The sequence below is a fragment of the Macaca fascicularis genome, chromosome 5, assembly GCF_037993035.2.
Source record: "Macaca fascicularis isolate 582-1 chromosome 5, T2T-MFA8v1.1".
NCBI lineage: Eukaryota > Metazoa > Chordata > Mammalia > Primates > Cercopithecidae > Macaca > Macaca fascicularis.
Window position 1 is genome coordinate 126,294,768 of NC_088379.1, and position 18,994 is coordinate 126,313,761.

General features: G+C 36.9%; 1 protein-coding gene across 1 annotated transcript in view; it reads right to left on the minus strand.

Annotated features, from left to right (window-relative positions):
* Positions 1–18,513, minus strand: part of TNIP3 (TNFAIP3 interacting protein 3) — an 84,680-nt gene extending 66,167 nt beyond the window's left edge. The window contains exon 1 of the mRNA XM_065545429.1: positions 18,464–18,513. Coding sequence (XP_065401501.1) covers positions 18,464–18,495 — 32 coding nt within the window. The 5' untranslated portion in view covers positions 18,496–18,513. The remainder of the gene's footprint in view (positions 1–18,463) is intronic.
* Between the last annotated feature and the right edge of the window lie 481 nt (positions 18,514–18,994).

Here is an 18,994-nt window from a genome sequence, read left to right on the forward strand (position 1 = left end):
CAGAGATTTCAGTGAGCTGAGATCGGGTCACTGCACTCCAGCCTGGGTGACAGAGTGAGACTCTGTCTCAAAAAAAAAAAAAAAAAAAAAAAAAAAAAAAAAAAAAACACAAAAAAAACCTAAGCTAAATTCAAGCTAAAATACACACATGAAGTATTTAAATTTTTTAAATAAAAATGAAGAATCAAAGAGAGTAATGAGAAAGAGATCGTCTTTAACATGTAAATCTATTCCAAACCTACCTGGAAAACTAAACATAAACAAAAAACTGGGAATTACCCAAGAATTCTGAAGAAATTTGGGGGCAAATTTAGAAATCCTCCTCAAAATACATTAGCCACCATGAAAGAGAAATGAAGATTGTTGGTATTATTCTTATTAATAAGGAGAACCATATAAGAAAGACGAAGTCCTTATCAGTGAGTAGTGGAAAGTCATGGTGTAAGTTCACTACTATTCAAGTGTTTTGCGCTATGGAAAGAAAAGTTTCTGTAATGACAAATCTTGCTTGACTGAATAAATACACATGTGAAAGATTCACTAATATTACAGGCGAAGGCAATTTTAAACATTGAGTAACTATGAAAATGTTCGTCATGTTTTTAAAAATACATCCTAGAAAAGAACTAGAGGATGCGAATAATAGACATGTTTCTGGGTGCGTATAAATATTTGTTCTTTCTTAAGGACCTTGACTAGGAGAAGTTTCATTCTTGTTTTGTTTTGTTTTTTAGAAATTACTTGTAAGAGAAAGTAAGCAATGACATTTTTAGGACTTTTCAAACCAAAATGCTAAAGCAAAAGGAATAAGCTACAGAGAAAATGCACAAATTTATAGGAATAGGCTGAAAAGTAGAGCATGACCTTCATTGTAAAGAATTGCATTTAGAGAAGAAAATAACCCAAAACATATCTATTTGATATATATATAGACTAAACTTTCTGTTGCAAAGAGGTTTACAAGGCATTTAGATTGTTTGCTTATGAAATCGTTCTCACAGAACCTACAGTGCAAAATTTCTCAATGACTAGATTTTATCATTCATTTGGCAAATAACACTTGAGCACCTATTATGGGCCAGATGCATTTCTTGGTGGTTAGCATATTATGTCAATGAACAAAACAGAAAACAAATCCTTGTTTTCATGGAGCTTATATTTCAAGGTTTCTGTTAAAAACACCAAAAATTGTAGCATTATTTTGCCTCTGAACAAACTTATAGTGAATTTACCCTCAAGTTCCTTAATAAACATGACTTGAAAGATCTAGTGAAGATGATCAAGAAGATGGGTTGCCTCAAGGTAAAATTTTTTAAAGTTGGTTTATGTGTCTGGAAAATATAAGTTCAAAGAGAGTGTTAACAAAAATTATGGAATACGTTATGAGAACAAGCTGTTCTTTCAAAGTAATGATGGCCTGAGCTGTCATAAAATATACATATAGCTCTGAGGTATTTAAAATTTTTAAATAAAAATGAAGAATTAGACAGGGTAATGAGAAAGAGACTGCCTTTAACATGTAAACCTTTAAAAGAGATCTTTGAAAAGGGTATAGATCCTCTTCGATGGCCAGAGATACAAAGTTGTAAACAATTAAGAGGAAGTTTAGTGAAATCCTAAAACCAAACAAACAAAGGACTAGAGAAAACTCAGATGTGATATGGCAGGTCCAGTTGAAAGCATTGAGCAAGGAGAGAGAGCGGATAGATAATTCGAAACAAAAAATAAAGCAAAACAAAAAGCAAAACCAGAGCATTTAGGGAAACAGGGACACACTCACAGAAATGGTGGCAATACAACTTCAGGGAACCAGGAAGGGATGGATGCCAGAGCCGGGAAACTGTTAGTAAAATACCAGTAATATCTACAGCACACTAAGCTTCAAGATATACCTATACAGCTAGTTGTTACTTAGACAGCAGTTTTCACTTAAAAGAAGTTGGACATGAGGTCTTTAAGAAAATAATCTTACTACATTTCTAGCCCAGAAATACCTCTTTCTGGCAGAGGTAGATGGGCAGGAAAAACAAGGACTTCAAAGGCCCTAGTTATGAGAAGGGGTCAATGAATGGGAGGAGGAAGTGACGCCTGGGAACCTTTGATTAAAGATTTCAACCCATGACAAGCTGAGAGATCTGAGATTAAGCTTATCACCGAATTGATCTTTATCTCCAAATTCCTCTATTCTTCACTAGAATTAAGAATAGTGTGCTCAGCAAGCCTCAACAGCCTGAGAAGAATGGCCTGGAGAAGAGAAAGCTGATCATGTAAACACAAATTCACAATGCCCAGAAGAAAGACATTCTTTTGATACCCTCAGATAAGAAAGGAAACCAAGGAAGCCTAATCTTTTCAAGTGACATCAGAGTAGGTAACTTGTCAGGTTAGGTACCTGAGGACGGTTGTGTAGGTTGTTGGGTGAGAGCACCTGGCTTAGGAGTGAAGGCTGGGACACAGCCCATTCTCTACTTGCCCAGGCAAGAGACCTCGTGCGGGGCTGCATATGCCCAGAAAAAAGAGTGCTTTTTCTTAGTTACACAAAGGCACTACACAAGCTAGCATTGCCTTGGGAACTGTGTCCCCTCAAAAACCATGGTCAGAGGCAGAGCCCTTACCTGTCAATACTGTGAGGGCATTTGGCATTTCTTTTTTTTATATGTTGCAACACTGTGACCACTTTCACTGGGTTCCTTTACTGACCCCAAATGAGCACAGACATGCTAAAGGAGCTTCCTCTTGCCTTGGTTCTCACCCAAATAGGTAACAGCAGCCACACCTGAGAATGCTGAACAATGGGTTCACCGAGACAACTGCAGAAGAGTTTCCACAGAGATGCTACAAAATTATAAATTCCCTTTTGCATAATCCACTAAGAAGAGGAATATTTACAGTCCAAGATTTCTCAAAAACTTTATAGTAGGGCCCTCCGTAGACTTTATTTAGACACAATGTCTCAAAACTGTACCTAGTTAGAACTTGTCAGGCTGAGGGGGTTTTCCACACTTCTCAGCAACGTTTTTCAACTTTACGCAGAGCTTTGACAGTTGGCAGCTGTGGGGTCCCTGGCAGTCTCTGGATTCACAGAGACCCCGGAGCACACATGCCCTGACCAGTGGGCTCCCATGGTGCTTTTAGTAACCACCAACAAACTACTGTCTTTTCCTATGATAGAACCATCCAGTTCAAAGAGAACTGTGGCAAACACTTACTGCCAAAGCTATTGGTTTAATGATCCCGGAGTTACTGCCAGTAATCAGGCACCTTGGCTATCTTTTTTTCAACAGATTCTTTGTTGTTGTTTATTTTTGTTTTAATTTCCTCAGAGAGCTTTTTGTTCCTTTTTATCCAGCAGATATCTGGAACCCCAGCTCAGCTGGCCATTTCAAGTCCTCTGTTCAGGCTCTGTTAAGAGAACAAACAAAACTGTACTGGAAAATCACTTATCATGGGCAGAAATAAACCCAGAGGGAAGTGTCACAAAGTGAAACTGGCTTTTTGGATCTGCTTGGTGAGAGTGAAAGTAAAGGTCACTTTTTGGTAAGATACTCTGAATATTAGCAAAAGTGGAACTGTGTGCTGGGGAGGAGAGTAGGAGTTGAAGGTCAAGGGGGAACTTTGGTGGCTGCAATAACCATGATTAATTTATGAATGGACTCTAAACTATGTAAATGGATGCTTCTGATGAGTCTGGATGAGTAGGGGGCAGGAAAGAAAGTTTTGAGGTGTGAGGAAAGTCCAGAAAACGTGCTAATCAAATGTTCCACGAAAGGGGGCAACTGGGTGGCCATACGGATGTTTTATTTAGTGCTTGGAAGGACCACAGAAGGACTTACTGCAGAAACCACGAGGGCATTCCATGCAAGATGGCGTGTAGTCAATGGCTGGCTTCTTACAGAGCAGTAGGCTCCAGGGTGGAACATCTGGTTACTAGGCATTGTTTTGTATCTCATGTGTTTAAAATTAGTTTTTAAGCATTATGTTGTATGTCTCAAAATCAAACAAAACTCCCAAAATAGAAGACAATAGGTTTTCTAAGAAGAAGACATAAATATGGTTCTACAGCATGAGCATCATGATTATTGCCTTAGGCAAATTTGGAGCTAGAATGTTTGTAAGAGTTTTCTAGCTAAGCCTAGCTAGCTTCACGCAATACATGTCTGCATGTTATTCTTCCAGGCTTGTGTCATGGTAGAAAGAGCCCTGGACCTGGAATCAGAAGAGTTGTATTCTAGATTAACCAACTAGCTATGATTTGGGCAATTATTTAGCTCATTCATTTGTATATTAATTAATACACACATTCATTTATTCAACAGTTATATACCAAGAACCTGCTATGTATTAGTACATGAGGATCTCATTTTCCTTATATGTAAATTAAAGAAACTGCCTAGATAAACTCCAACATTGAAGTTATATAATTTATTTTAAATGTCACATTATTTTGAAGCATTGAGATAAAAATCTAGGTCAACTCACAAACAAATAGAAACATATCCCATGTTCATGGATGGGTAGAATCAATATTGTGAAAATGACCATTCTACCAAAAGCAATTTACAAATTCAATGCAATTCAAATCAAAATACCACCACCATTTTTCACAGAACTAGAAAAAAAATCCTAAAATTCATATGGAACCAAAAAAAAGAGCTCACATAGCCAAAGCAAAGCTAAACAAAAAGAACGAATCTGGAGGCATCACAATACCCAATTCCAAACTACACTATAACGCCATAGTGACCTGACCAAAGCAGCATGGCACTGGTATAAAAATAGGCACACAGACCAATGGAACAGAATAGAGAACCCAGAAATAAGCCCAAATATTTAGAGCCAACTGATCTTTGACAATGCAAACAAAAATATAAAGTGGGGAAAGGACTCCCTATTCAACAAATGGTGCTGGCATAATTGGTAAGCTACATATAGAAGAATGAAACTGGATCCTCATCTCTCACCTTATACGAAAATCAACTCAAGATGGATCAGAGACTTAAATATAAGACCCGAAACCATAAAAATTCTAGAAGATAACATTGGAAAAACCCTTCTAGACATTGGCTTAGGTAAAGACTTCATGACCAAGAACCCAAAACCAAATGCAACAAAAACAAGATAAATAGATGGGATTTAATTAAACTAAAACGTTTCTGCACAGCTAAAGAAATAATCAGCCGAGTAAACAGACAACCCACAGAGCGGGAGAAAATCTTCACAATCTATGCATCAAACAAAGGATTAATATCCAGAATCTACCAGGAACTCAAAGAAATCAGCAAGAAAAAACAGATAGTCCCATCAAAAAGTGGACTAAAGACATGAATAGATAATTCTCAAAAGAAGATATACAAATGACCAGCAAACGTGAAACAATGCTCAATATCACTAATTATAAGGAAATGCAAGTTAAAAACAAAATGCAAAACCACCTTACTACTGCAAGAATGGTCATAATAAAAAAATCAAGGAATAATAGATGTTGGCGTGGATGTGGTGAAAAGGGAACACTTTTACACTGCTGTTAGAATGTAAACTACTACAACCACTATGGAAAACAGTGTGAATATTCCTTAAAGAATTAAAAGCAGTTCTACCATTTGATCCAGCAATCCTACTACTGGGTATCTACCCAGAGAAAAGGAAGTCATTATATGAAAAAGATACTAGTACACGCATGTTTATAGCAGCACAATTCACAATTGCAAAAATATGAAACCAGCCCAAATGCCTATCAATCAATGAGGGGATAAAAAAAATGTGGTATAGATAGATAGATGGATAGATAGGTAGATAGATAGATAGATACCATGAAATACTATTCAGCCATAAAAACAAACAAAATAATGGCATTTGCAGCAGCCTGGCTAGAATTGGAGATCATTATTCTAAATGAAGTAACTCAAGAATGGAAAAACAAACATCATATGTTCTCACTCATAAGTGGGAGTTAAGCTATGAGGACTCAAATGCATAAGAATGATACAACGGACTTTGGGGACTCAGGGGAAAGAATGGGACAGGGGTGAGGGATAAAAGACTATACATTGGGTACAGTGTACACTGCCCGGGTGATAGGGCACCAAAATCTCAGAATTCACCATTGAAGAATTACTCATATAACCAAACACCACCTGTTCCCCAAAAACCTATTCAAATAAAACATTCAAAACAATCTAGGTCATCTGATATAATACATAAACTTATTTATCAGGTTATTGGACCATGTATTTTCAAATAGTAGCCTGTTTTATTTTTTAATGGATATTTTACATTATAGAAATATATCCATTTTAAGAAGCAAACATTAGAGAACACAAAAAAGTTAATAATATTCTTATGCTTCCTTCAGTTCCACTCTACTCTGATAATTAGTATTAACATCACTCTTCCATATTTTTCTCTGTGTTTATACAAATATAAGTAGAGTATATATATAATATATGTGTGTCTGTATATATACACTAATACACAAGATATTTTTGTTTCTTTTTAAAATATAAATATATATTATAAATTAAATATTTAATATTAAAGTATTGTATTATATATAACTGCTAATTATTTGGTTATTTTGCATTTATGCAAAACTCTCTGAATATTCCATCAGTTCATACATATTGCTCTAATTATTTTAAATAGACAAATAATATTTGAAAATTATGAATGGACCAAATTTACTTCGTGAAAGGAAAATAAATCTTAGGGCCCAAAATCACGAAGCTAAAGGGCAAAGTCAAGCTGGAAACTGCTTAGGGCAAACCTGCCTCCCATTCTATTCAAAGTCACTCCTTTGTTCATGGAGATAAATGCATATCTGATTGCCTCATTTGGAGAGTCGAACCAGAAAGTCAAAAGAATGCAACCATTTGTCTGTTATCTACCTATGACCTGGAAGCTCCCTCCCTGCTTCAAGTTGTCCTGCCTTTTTCAGACCGAACCAATGTTTGTCTTACATACATTGATTGATGTCTCATATCTTCCTAAAATGTATACAATCAAACGGTGCCCTGACCACCTTGGGCATATGTCATCAGGACCTCCTAAGGCGTGCATCCTCAACCTTGGCAAAATAAACTTTCTCAGTTAACCGAGACCTGTCTCAGATTTTCAGGGTTCACAACTTAATCATTTCTCTATGATGGAATAGCAAGTTGTTTCTAATTACGTTTTCCTCTTGATGTCACTACAATAAAGGCACAATAAAAATGCCTGTCTAGATATATTCTTACATACTAGTATTTTATTTATATAGAATAGATTTACCAGTGTGAGATTGTTGGTTCCAAGGGTATGGACATTAAAACTTTTAGTAGTGCTTCTTGGTTATTTTCTAAATTGGTTACGATAATTTTCATTCCTGTCAGCTATGTGTAAGAATTCTTATTTTCCTGCAGCCGAAGTCAGTCCTAGGTGTTATTGGTATTTTTGCCAACCAAAAGAATTCCATTGTTCTAATTTATATTTTCCTAATTACCAGCGATATTGATCATATTTCAATATGTTCATTATTCATTTGCTTTTCTCTTCTATAATTGTTCGCTCTGGTTCTTGACTGGTTTTTCATTATGGGTGTCTTTTCCCTTTCCCGTTTGTAGAAGTTCTGTGTCTAGTTAGCATTTTAACAGGTAATAGGTGTCATAGAAGAAATAAAGAGCAATGTAAGTGGAATCAGGGTTATGAGGTGTTAGCTGGGGAGATGGGAATTGCAATTTTAAATGGAGTGATCAAAGGTAGGACTTATTGAAAGGTGACAATTGAGCAAGGCGTGAAGGAGGTGTAGTATGGGCCACATGGCTTATTGGGGAAAGAGCATTCCCTGTAAAGGTAGACAGTGCAAAATCTCTACAGCTAGAGCTTGCTTGGTTTTTCCAACATACAACAAGAAGGAAAATAGGCTGGAGTGGGGGGAGTGAGAAGGGGCGTTGTAGCAGATTACACTGGAAAGGTAAAAGGGAGCCAGCTCGAGGAAGCTCGTGGGCATTGTAAAAACTTTGCATTTTACTCTGAGTGGATGGGGGTTTTCAGCAAAGGAGGGATATGATGTGACATAGTTTGGAAAGATCATTCTTGTTGGTGGCTTTAGAACAGCCTGTAGGGAAGCATGGATAAAGGTGCTAAGACCATTTAATAAGTTCTTGAAATTATGCAGACTAGGGATACTTGTGGTTTGGACAGAATGGTAGTGAGGCATGTGGACACAAAGGTGGTATTCTGGGCGTAATTTGAATTCGGCCAGTAGGAGGGAAAAAGGAAAGAGAGAAAAAGCTCAAGGGTGCCTCCAAGTTCTTTCAGATTAAGAAACCGGAAATAATAAAGTTGCCCTTTATTGAGATAGTGTACTAGTCTGTTCTCATGCTGCTATGAAGAAGTACCTGAGACTGGGTAATTTATAAAGGAAAGAGGTTTAATCGACTCACAATCCTGCATGACTGGAAATGCCTCAGGAAACTTACAATCATGGCAGAAGGCGAAGGGGAAGGGGAAGAAAGGCACCTTCTTCTCAGGGTGGCAGGAAGAAGTGCGGAGCAAAGGGCAAAGGCCCCTTGTAAAATCATCAGGTCTCGTGAGAACTCACTCAAAATCATGAGAACAGCATGGGGGTAACTATCCCATGATTCAATTACCTCCCACTGGGTCCCTCCCACAACATCTGGGAATTATGGGAACTACAATTCAAGGTGAGATTTGGGTGGAGACATAGCCAAACAATATCAGACAGGGAAGACCAAGAGAAGAGCAAACTTAGACTAGTCTTAGGAGACCCTTACTTGGGATATCTTTTAGACTTCTCAAGGAGACATGTTCATTAGGTAGGTGAATATGCAAGTCTTAATCAAAATAAACTTTTTGCTAAACACTTTTCATGTGTTATCTCATTTAATCCTCACCTTAACACAATTAGGAAGAAGCTATTATTCCCTGATCCTCAGGTAAGTTAAATATGATGATAAGCAACTTGCTCCTTAAAAATAATCTATAAATTATTCATTATTCTCATAGGAATTTTATCATAAATTTATTGTTCTAACTTTTAAAATATAAATGTATTTAAAGGTGCTAAGATATTACATTTGTGTGTGTGTGTATATATATATATATTGTGTGTGTGTGTGTGTGTGTGTGTCTTTTCTTTTCTTTTTTGAGGTCTTCCTCTGTCACACAGGCTGGAGTGTAGTGGTGCAATCATGGCTCACTGCAGCCTCAGCCTTCCAGACTCAAGAGATTCTCCCACCTCAGCCTCCTGAGTAACTGAGACCACAGGAGCTGGGACTACAGGTGTGTGTCACCATGCTCAGCTAATTTTTTCTTTTTTTTGTCTTTTAATAGAGATGGGGTTTCACCATGCTGCACAGGCTGGTCTCAAACTCCTGGACTCAAGGGATCCACCTGCTTCAGCCTCCCAAAGTGCTAGGATTACAGGTGTGAGCCACTGAGCCCAGCCATGTTTTATTTCTTGCACTAAGTTCCTGAGGGTACAGAGCTATCTAATTTTGAATTCATGGGAGTTGTACATGAATTGAAAGGTCAACTTTTCAATTTAAAATAGAAATAAGTTCAAATATTGACTCCAAAGGGCAAAGAGCTAAGGCAAAAAAATGGGATCAGGTAGAGGGAAATGTTTTCATTGGAAGAAAACAGTCATGGAAGATCATATTAGTGAAAATATAGTATGTGTGATCTGGGGTTCTTTGTTTTGTTTTGTTTTGTTTTGTTTTGTTTGCTGTTTATTTGTTGCTGTTTATTTGTTGCCGTTAACGACTGGAAATTGAAGAAGAAAGAAGAAGGAACCCTGAATATTCAGAGAATTGTTCAGAAGTACAGAAAAAAAGCCTCAAGATCAGTAAAAAACAATGATCAATGACGTATTTTACCTCAAAGCATAAAATAGACATTAAGCATTGACAGTTGTAAAGCAGAAACTTCTAAATTTAAAAGAGCAACTAACAAGTCCCAGGAAAATCAAGAAAATTCCATTAAGTTTAAATCTATTAAAGTTTCGTAGAAACCAGGATATGTCAATGAATGATTTATAATAGCTGTATGTTAATGGATTAGGCAATAAAGTCTATGTAGATGCTATATATCTTTAAATCTTACTCTCTGTATTATTTCATAATTTCAGTGATGTTTAGATGCTTTATTTAACTACTTTAACATTGACTTAAGGTATTAGTTAATAAAAACAACCAGCCTGCAGATTTGGGCATGGCAACCACACAGAGGCGGGCAATTTAGACAAGAAGACCAAAAATTTGAAACTGCCTTTACAAAAATTATAACTGAGAAATCTATGACAGTGAAAGAGATCTGACCTAACTGACTCCATCTTGCTTTTAACCTGCAAGCTGACCTTGTTCACTCCTGGATATAGGCCAAACTAACTTTGGGAAGAACTTAGTTTATAGTTTAACTTTGAAACAAAGATGATAACAACCTGATATGGTTTGGCTGTGTCCCCACCCAACTCTTACCTTGAATTGTACTCCCGTAATTCCCATGTCTTATGGTAGCGTCCCAGTGGGACATAGTTTGAATGATGGGGGTGGTTTCCCCCATACTGTTCTTGTGGTAGTAAATAAGTCTCATGAAATCTGATGGTTTTATCAGGGATTTCCGCTTTTGCATCTTCCTCATTTTCTCTTGCCGCTGCCATGTAATAAGTGCCTTTTACCTCCCGCCATGATTCTGAGGCCTCTCCAGCCATGTGGAACTGTAAGTCCAATTAAACTTCTTTTTCTTCCCAGTCTAGGTATGTCTTTATCAGCAGCATGAAAATGAACTAACATACAACCCTTTCCCAAAACAAACCCCCTTCTACCTGGGGACCAGACTGCCTCTATAGGACTAATAAATTATCCACTAAATTAGAAATTATGGTTTAAGAGTCATGCAGCCAGAGACATCAAGATTTGAAACCTCCCCAGTTGCTCCTAGGGATAACATCACCATTGTAAAACCCAAGAGGAGATATTTTACAGACCCTGAACTAAATGCGTCAGCTGGTGCCACCCAGATCAATAAACTGATTCATCTGGTCTTGTGGACCCCACCCAGGAACTGACTCAGCACAAGAGGGCAGCTTCAAATCCCTATGATTTCATCTCCAACCTAACCAATCAGCACTACCCACGTCCCAATCCCCTGCTCATCAAATTATCCTTAGCCTTGATCCCTGAATTTTCAGGGAGACTGATTTGAGTAAGGGTAAAACTGGTCTCTCATTCAGCTGGCTATGTGTGAAATAAATGCTTTCTTTATTACAATTCCTCTGTCTTGATAAATTGGCTTTGTCTAGGCAACAGGCAAGGAGAATCCATTGTGCTGTTACAAGTGGGTGTGGTATAATAAAAAATATACTCTTTGTCTCTGGTTCCTGGCACAGAGCTTCTGATATCCTTGGAATTTCTTAAGTGATAGGAATGACTGTGTCTTGTTATTTTAAATATACAGTCCTCTGGACCACACCTAAGTTTATGCTAATGAAGTCTGTCAGGGTGCCAGAAAGACCAAATTTGTGATTAGAAGGTGGGAACTTTCAGCCCCATTCCCCAATCTCCAGGAAGGGGAGGTAGCTGGACATTGGGATGTAAATACTCTTTAAAAAAAAAACTTAAGTCTACTGGGTTCTGTATGGATATAAATACTCTTGAGCAAAGAAATTTGGAAAGCTTCCTGGTTGGTAACACATTGATGTGCTGGGAGGATGGCAGGTTTGTTAAGGGCGAGGATGCTGTGTGACAGCATCTCCATGCCTCACCCTTTGGATTCTTTTCATCTGGCTGTTCCTGAGTTGTATCTTAATAATAAACTGGCAAAATGTGTTTCCTGAGTTCTGTGAGTCCTTCGCATGAATTACCAAACCTGAGGATGGGGTTGTGGTAACCTCTGAATTTGTAGCATGTTGGTCAGAAGTGTGGGTGGTCACTGGACTTGTAACTGGCCTCTGAAGTGCAGGCAGTCTTGTGGGACTGAGGCCTTAACCTGTGGGGTCTGTACTAACTTCTGGTAGTGTCAACATTGAATTGAATTATTGGCCACATAGTTGGCATGGAGAGTTGGGGGAAAAAACTACGCATTTGTGGTCAGAAAAAAGAAGTCATACTGGGTATAATGGATGCTTAAATGAACTCAAGCAAGCAGCATTATTCCTAGAAGGAATAGTGAACCCAGAGGAAATAATTAGGCTCCAGATTAGCCTTGTAAACTCAGACCAATAAAGTTATGACAAATACCACACATGTGTGTACCTGTGAAGCTCCATTAAACAAATACAGAAGATTCAAGATCTTCTGCTTTTTTATTCCAAATAGAAAGAGATAAATATCAATTATATTATTTTATTGATGTTTTATTGATCATTTTAGTTATGCAACTTTTATTCACTCACTCAACAAATATTTATTGAGGTTTACTACAGGCCAAGAACTATTCTAGGTACTTCTTATAGTATATTTCTTACTATAGAAAACTAGTTGGTGGCACATTTTTTTGGTAATGTATAGAGTTTTGCTGAATTTTACATGAGTGCTTCTAATAAAAGAGAAAATTGTTAAAATTTGAAGTATTTTTAAGGCTTTAGATTAAATGACTTACCTAAGAAGTGTGATTTGAACTCAGGGAGTCTGATTCAAGAAACCACACTCTTAACCACCATACTGATTTTAAATGGTGTCATTGAGATAGTGGATACTTCTCACTTCTAAATAAATAAGAACTTTTGCTATCAGCTTTGCTCAAAAGGGTAGGTGTGAGGTACCCTGAGCCCACAGATGAAAAGGTATTTCACCATCCTTTAATGAATTATAATTTATAATAAAGAAAGGAAAAATTACTATTACATAGAGATAAAATAAGTCCTTGTTCTCTGGAACATTTTTTAATAGCCTGAAATTGCACCAGGTTTAGTAATGATATCTTAAATAATAGAAGTATTGGTGGTCCCCTAAGGGAATATCTTCTAATATATTGCCTGGACTTCCAGATGCCTATTAGATATTAATAGCCACTTAAGCCCAATTTCTTCACACAGTCTCTGAAATCATTATAGATCAATAAGAAAAGCAAATAAAATCCTTATTAAGTACCTGTAGCACAAATAGGTGTCTTAGTCTTCTTGAGTTGCCATAAGGAAACAGCATAGACTGGGTGTAAACAGCAGGTATTTATTTCTCATAGTTTTGAAGGCTGGGAAGTTTGTGAACAGGTAGGTTTCATTCTAAGGCCTCTTTTCAAGGCTTGCAGTGTGCTCAAATGACCTCTTCTTTGTGCACATGTGGAGAGAGACAGCAAGCTCTCTGGTCTCTTTTTGTGAGGTCACTAATCCTATTGTACCAGAACCCCACTCTTATGACTTCACTTAACCTTAATTACTTCCTAAGGGCCCTATCTCCAAATGTAGTCACACTGGGGGTTAGGAGTTCAACATGTGAATTTAGGGGGACACAATTCAGCCCCACTGTTGTGTTCTAAAACAAAGTATGATGTAGCACAGCAAAGAATGAAATGAAAAAGAGAAATCATCAAATGGTTTGGATCTTAAAATAAATATTATTTTGCATTTTAGTACGCAGGTATTTTCTGTCATAATTGAAAACCCTGATCTGGTAATATAAAGAAAATAAAGGAATTTCTATGGTTAGAACAATGAAAATAACTAGGCTTGGAAAGCAGAAATGCCCTTGGCATAGAAATGATTCCTAGATGTGAAACTGAAAAATGATTCTCTAGTTCATTTGGCTTGGAAAGAGGGGTGATGTGTGATTTAAATAATTATGATACAATTTAACTAACAGAGCAGAATATTTAGAATATGAAGTGACAGCTAGAGTCTTATGTCAATATAAATACTAGCAAATGATATAAAATACTAAAAAGAGGAATAAAAAGGTATTTGAAACAAATCTTCAATATAACCTGCCTACTCTCTAAACTTATATTTGAATAGAGACATAAGTAGTATCCCAAGTGGAAGCCCATGAGAGATGAAAACCCAACTCACTGAGGGTATTACATTTAAATTTTCAATTTATGTGAAGGAATAAAAACAAAAATATTCAAACCAAAGCCAAATTGAATTTTCCAAACTCTAGTGTCTTCATTTTTTCTTCATTATTTCTTCACTTAGTACATTTACACAAATTCCTGTCAGAGTAGCAGAGAGAGTTGTGAATATGTTATTTCCAAATTGCCCTGAAAACTAGAATTTTGCTAATGCAATACCTTCTATTATATTAACTGGCTTTGAAACTGCTTCAAATTTAAGCCACAGAAATGGAATGTACTGCCATGGAGGGTCTGTATATTGAATTATCAACTCGGAGGAGGTGGCTTCAGCATAAACTCTGAAGCCTTCTGGAAAAAGAGAGCCAAGTCCTTAGAGCTGCCACACACAGAAAGGACAGACTTAAATTCATTCAGCTGGCTGCAGGTTGTCTGTGGCCTGCCTGGGGCCTCGTACAGACCTCCAAGCAAGCTCCGTGCCACCACAGCTTTTATCAAAGACATTTCCACTGAGGTAAAAGCTGGGTGATTTCCCATCTCTAGACACACAAATTTTATGCTGGTACCAGTACTTCCCAGAAAAATGCTAAGTTGATTCTTGGGAAAATTCTAATTTGGTATTCTTTTCACAACATCTCCCAAACACTTTCTAGCATACAGTAATAGGCTTACAAGTGCTTTCTACATTGAATCCAAGAGTGTATGCAAGCATGAAGTATTAAAGGCAGACAGAACAAAAGGTATACTCTAAATATCTTCTTGGACCTTCTGTATAAGGTAGGCCTCAGAATATGGAAATCTGTGTTTATCCCATGGGCGTTGTTTGCATGGAAGAGGTTTTTCTGAAATGTGCTTTATGAGCCTGGCTCAAAGCACAAGTTGTCCCAAAGCTCCTTGTCTCAAATCTCTGTGAATGTATCCATCCAATAAAATGTAATTTCATCTAATATACTACACATAAATAAATAAGATTGAGAGACTGCTTTCTTAATGTGGAAAGAGAAGAAACTTAGTCTATTGTCCAGAGACCCAATGGGACTTTGATGTTTATCAGTTTGAAGACATGTAATTTCTGAAAAACTAACAAATTTGAACTGCAAATAAATAAATTAGTAAAATTTATGAAAAAAATTATGATTGGTCTGTGATGTTTTGTGTGTCATTAAAAAATACTTATTCATCAGTGTTGCTGCTTATTTAGTGAAAATAAAAATACTTTTATTTAGCTCTTCAAACTATAAGGCTCTCTTCTACCTAACAAAACAATATGAATGGACAGAAGATACATTTTCAGGGATGTCTGTCTTTATGAAAAGGTGTGAGATAACCTTAACTTACAGTAGCTGCATAAATGGTTCTTCCTTCTGCCTTTCCAGAACAGTTTAATTTAGAGTCAGGTAAGAAGGGGGTTAAAAATAAAGAGGCCAAAAGAATTGTAGAAATGCCGATGATATTATAAAAGAGATCATTTTAGTTTTCGTTTACCACATACATAGTACAAGTAAAACATCTGCCTGTCACCCCATAAACATTCCTACACTTCTCTTCCTTTTATGAGACAAAAAAAAAAAAAAAATAGAGCTTTAAGGGACTTTTAATAGCCAGCAGCTGTTTGGCTGCTCAATGTTGCATCTGGAAGAGAGTATGCTACTCACATGGAGAAAAACAGACAAAAGTATTGTTTAATTTTCTTAATGTCCACCAATGCTTTACATAAAGACATTTGAAAGATTTGAATATGAAGAAAGACACAGAGCTCCTTAAGTGCATCTGAAATCCACTACATCGTTACCAGAAGGCATGAAAAATGGATGGCATTAGATCCTGTTTAATATTAGGTTCAATGACTGCAGTTGTGAATGAGTTTAATGCCAGGTAAAAGGGTTACTTCATGAGAACACAAATTCATCTCATTCTTCTGAGATGAGCTCTACTTCAGGCTAAAATGAATCATAGTAGTTTTTCTTGCAACGTTATAATTATAATTTTCTGAATGCATGATCCTTTTTTTTAAAAAAAAGACATTCTTCTTACAATAATTGTTAGGACAGGAAAGCATCTGCTTTAGAAAAATTAAAATGAGGAACTGGTATTACAAGAGTACTTCGAAAAAAGGATGACCCCAGGATCACACATGTTGAGAGGGATTGCTTTTATAATAACAATATGTTTCAAAACTGTGTTAAAGGGAAATATAAAAACTATAAAACACCATGTTTACTTTGATAATCCCCCACACTGACAATCAAAATTATTTCTTCCACTCCTTTGAAAGGAAGCCTGGTGTCAACCATAATATCAATATGTAGGCCCTAAAGCACTTCATTGAGGAAGGAGTCAGTTCAGGAGTGACAGAGGGAAAGATGACTCAGGTGCTCACTATTCTCTTCCTGCCCTGTTTGCTCTCACCTCTCTTCTTTATTCTTCTTTCCCACTTCCCTCAGGCAAAGACACGGACCGTGGCCACTGCCTCACTGCCTCATCCCTTATCCTTCTTTCTGCACTTCCAGGTATATACACCCTAGAAGGCAAGTTGAAAAACATCTTCTGAACATTTTAGATTACTATCAAAGAACCTAACCCTCTCTATTCAAAATACAAAATTTTAATCACTTTAGAAAAAACGTTAGCTACTAAATTCTACATAATTTTCATCATCGGTAAATAGAACTAAACAGTAAAATGCATTGCTGGCTGTGGAGAGGAGGCAAGAGAATGGGACTCAGGAGCTCACACAAGGTCCTCAGAATTCTCCATGTGGAAGGAAATGGCTTGCGCATGTGGAGAGGTGGTGGCGTGAGGATAGCCCCTACCTCTTAGAAATAATAGGTTTCTCCCTTCCTTTCTTTATTCCTCCCTTCCTTTCTTCCTTTTCTACATGGTGAAATTTTGCCAAGCATATGCTTCTGCTACCAAAGGAGGATGGGTATCATCTTTCGTAGAAGTTGTTCAACATCACATCATATATTTTTTGTTTCTGTAATGCCTATAGTATCTTAGAGGTTGTCAATATAATAACTTCATTATCAAATGACTCCTGTGATGTAAATTTCAATTTTACTAATATTTTATTAAAATTTATATAAAATAGATCAATGCTTATTGTAGACCCACAGTCTTCGGGGGGAATATTCTGCTGCATGTCAAGTCTTTCCGTTGAGGTAGGTAAAATCATATTGACAAGGAGAGACTTACACACCCAGTACAGTTATAGAATAATAAAGTATAGTGCACAGGAAAATGCTAAATTATATACAATTAAAGGCTAAAATGCTTGTTAAAGATACTGAATGTAATTGAGGTGAATGGGAGAAATCAATATTTCTATATTTATTTGAACTTCAGATATTTACCCTTTCCAATTAATTTTTAACACTATTGCTAGAGTAGCCTATTGGAAATCCTTGGTTCAAAATTCTTAATGTTACCCCTTGTCCAGTCATGATTTTCATATTGAAAGTACAGACGGGCCTCTTTTAATGAAAAGATTCTCATAGACAATCTGAGAATATGACTCCAGACACACAGGATCTGAGAACTCTAGTTTAAGAACCACTGGCCTAAGAACTTAATTATTATTATATATTTAAATTATCTTTCACTTGAAAGGTATCACAAAATAGAAGTTTTGTCTTTATAAACAGAAATATTGGCCTGTAGAATAAATTCTCAGCTGTTTAGTCTCTCACTCAAGAGAGAGTATCAACTGAGTTTCCTTTTCACTACACACCACCTGCGGAAGCCAAAACAAACCGTTAGTTGATCCAGACACAAATACATGACTTTCCTACCACCACATCTTGGCACACATTCTGCCTTCAGCTTGGAATAGCCTTTCCTTCTGTTTTTCCATCTTTCTCCTCAGTTTCTCTTTGCCAGAAATTAGGTTAAACCACTTCGTGTATTTCTATCCCAATCTCTGGAAATCTCACTTTCCTCCGATTTCTTAGAACCAACAAATAGAATGAGGCTTTAAAAGAAAACATTGAAAGATTGATAGAATGTGGAAAGTGCCTAAGTAAGGGATTTTTTTTCATAAGGAACTTAGTAAACTTCTCACACTCCTTCAGGTGAGCTAAGGATTAAGCAAATCAGGAGAAAAGATAAAGCTACTCCTTCACCTTACTGGTGGAATACAGTTGTTTCCTAGAGACAAATTTGTGCAATTACAGAGAAACCATCTACCAAGGCTTGTCAATGGAAATTTACAAATACGTTAAAAATCAAGTAATCTTCATAACCTACCATGTCTTTTGCCGTGTGGATAGCAATAAAAGAAAATATGTTCAGATAGATAGGCCGTACTGTGACCCATCATCTTTTCCTTGTCTATTCTATATAGCTCCATCCAGACAGCTTCTCTTCTACTCTTAGTACACTATCATTGTTGCAAAGCAGAAGTGCTCTAATTAGAATATTAGTATCAGAAGCATATAATCTCCAAATAAACTGTTATTACCTTTCAGAATCTTCAGATTGATTGGTGACCATTACCAGTTTATCGTCCTGTTTCTCATTTTTGTTTATGAGCCATCCACATGGAATCTAAAAGAAAAAAATATGAAGGACATGAGTCTCAGATGTACCTCAAGGGAAGTTAACTATGTCAGTCACCGAAGGAGAAAACCACCTGTTAAATGCATTTTTCATCAAAAGCCATGTTTTTATTCTCATGTCTTGTTTTCAGCCCTGCCAGACGTGAGAAGACAGACCACAAGCCTGCCTTCTGCCTAGTTTCAATGAAAGGTAAAACACTGGGTGTAAACACAGGCTCAGTGAGTTAAGGAAGAATCTCATGACAGGGAGAAATTGTCCAGGAGCAAGTAAAAGAAAGCTGGACATTCTAATACACACAGCATGAACGGTTAAAGTTGTCAGACTGACATGTTTGTAGTTTAATTAACCCCAGTCTAGGAATGAGTTATCCAGGAGTGCCTACTGACCCCAGGACGCCAGCAGCTTTCTTCGAGGAAGAATGCTCATGACAGCT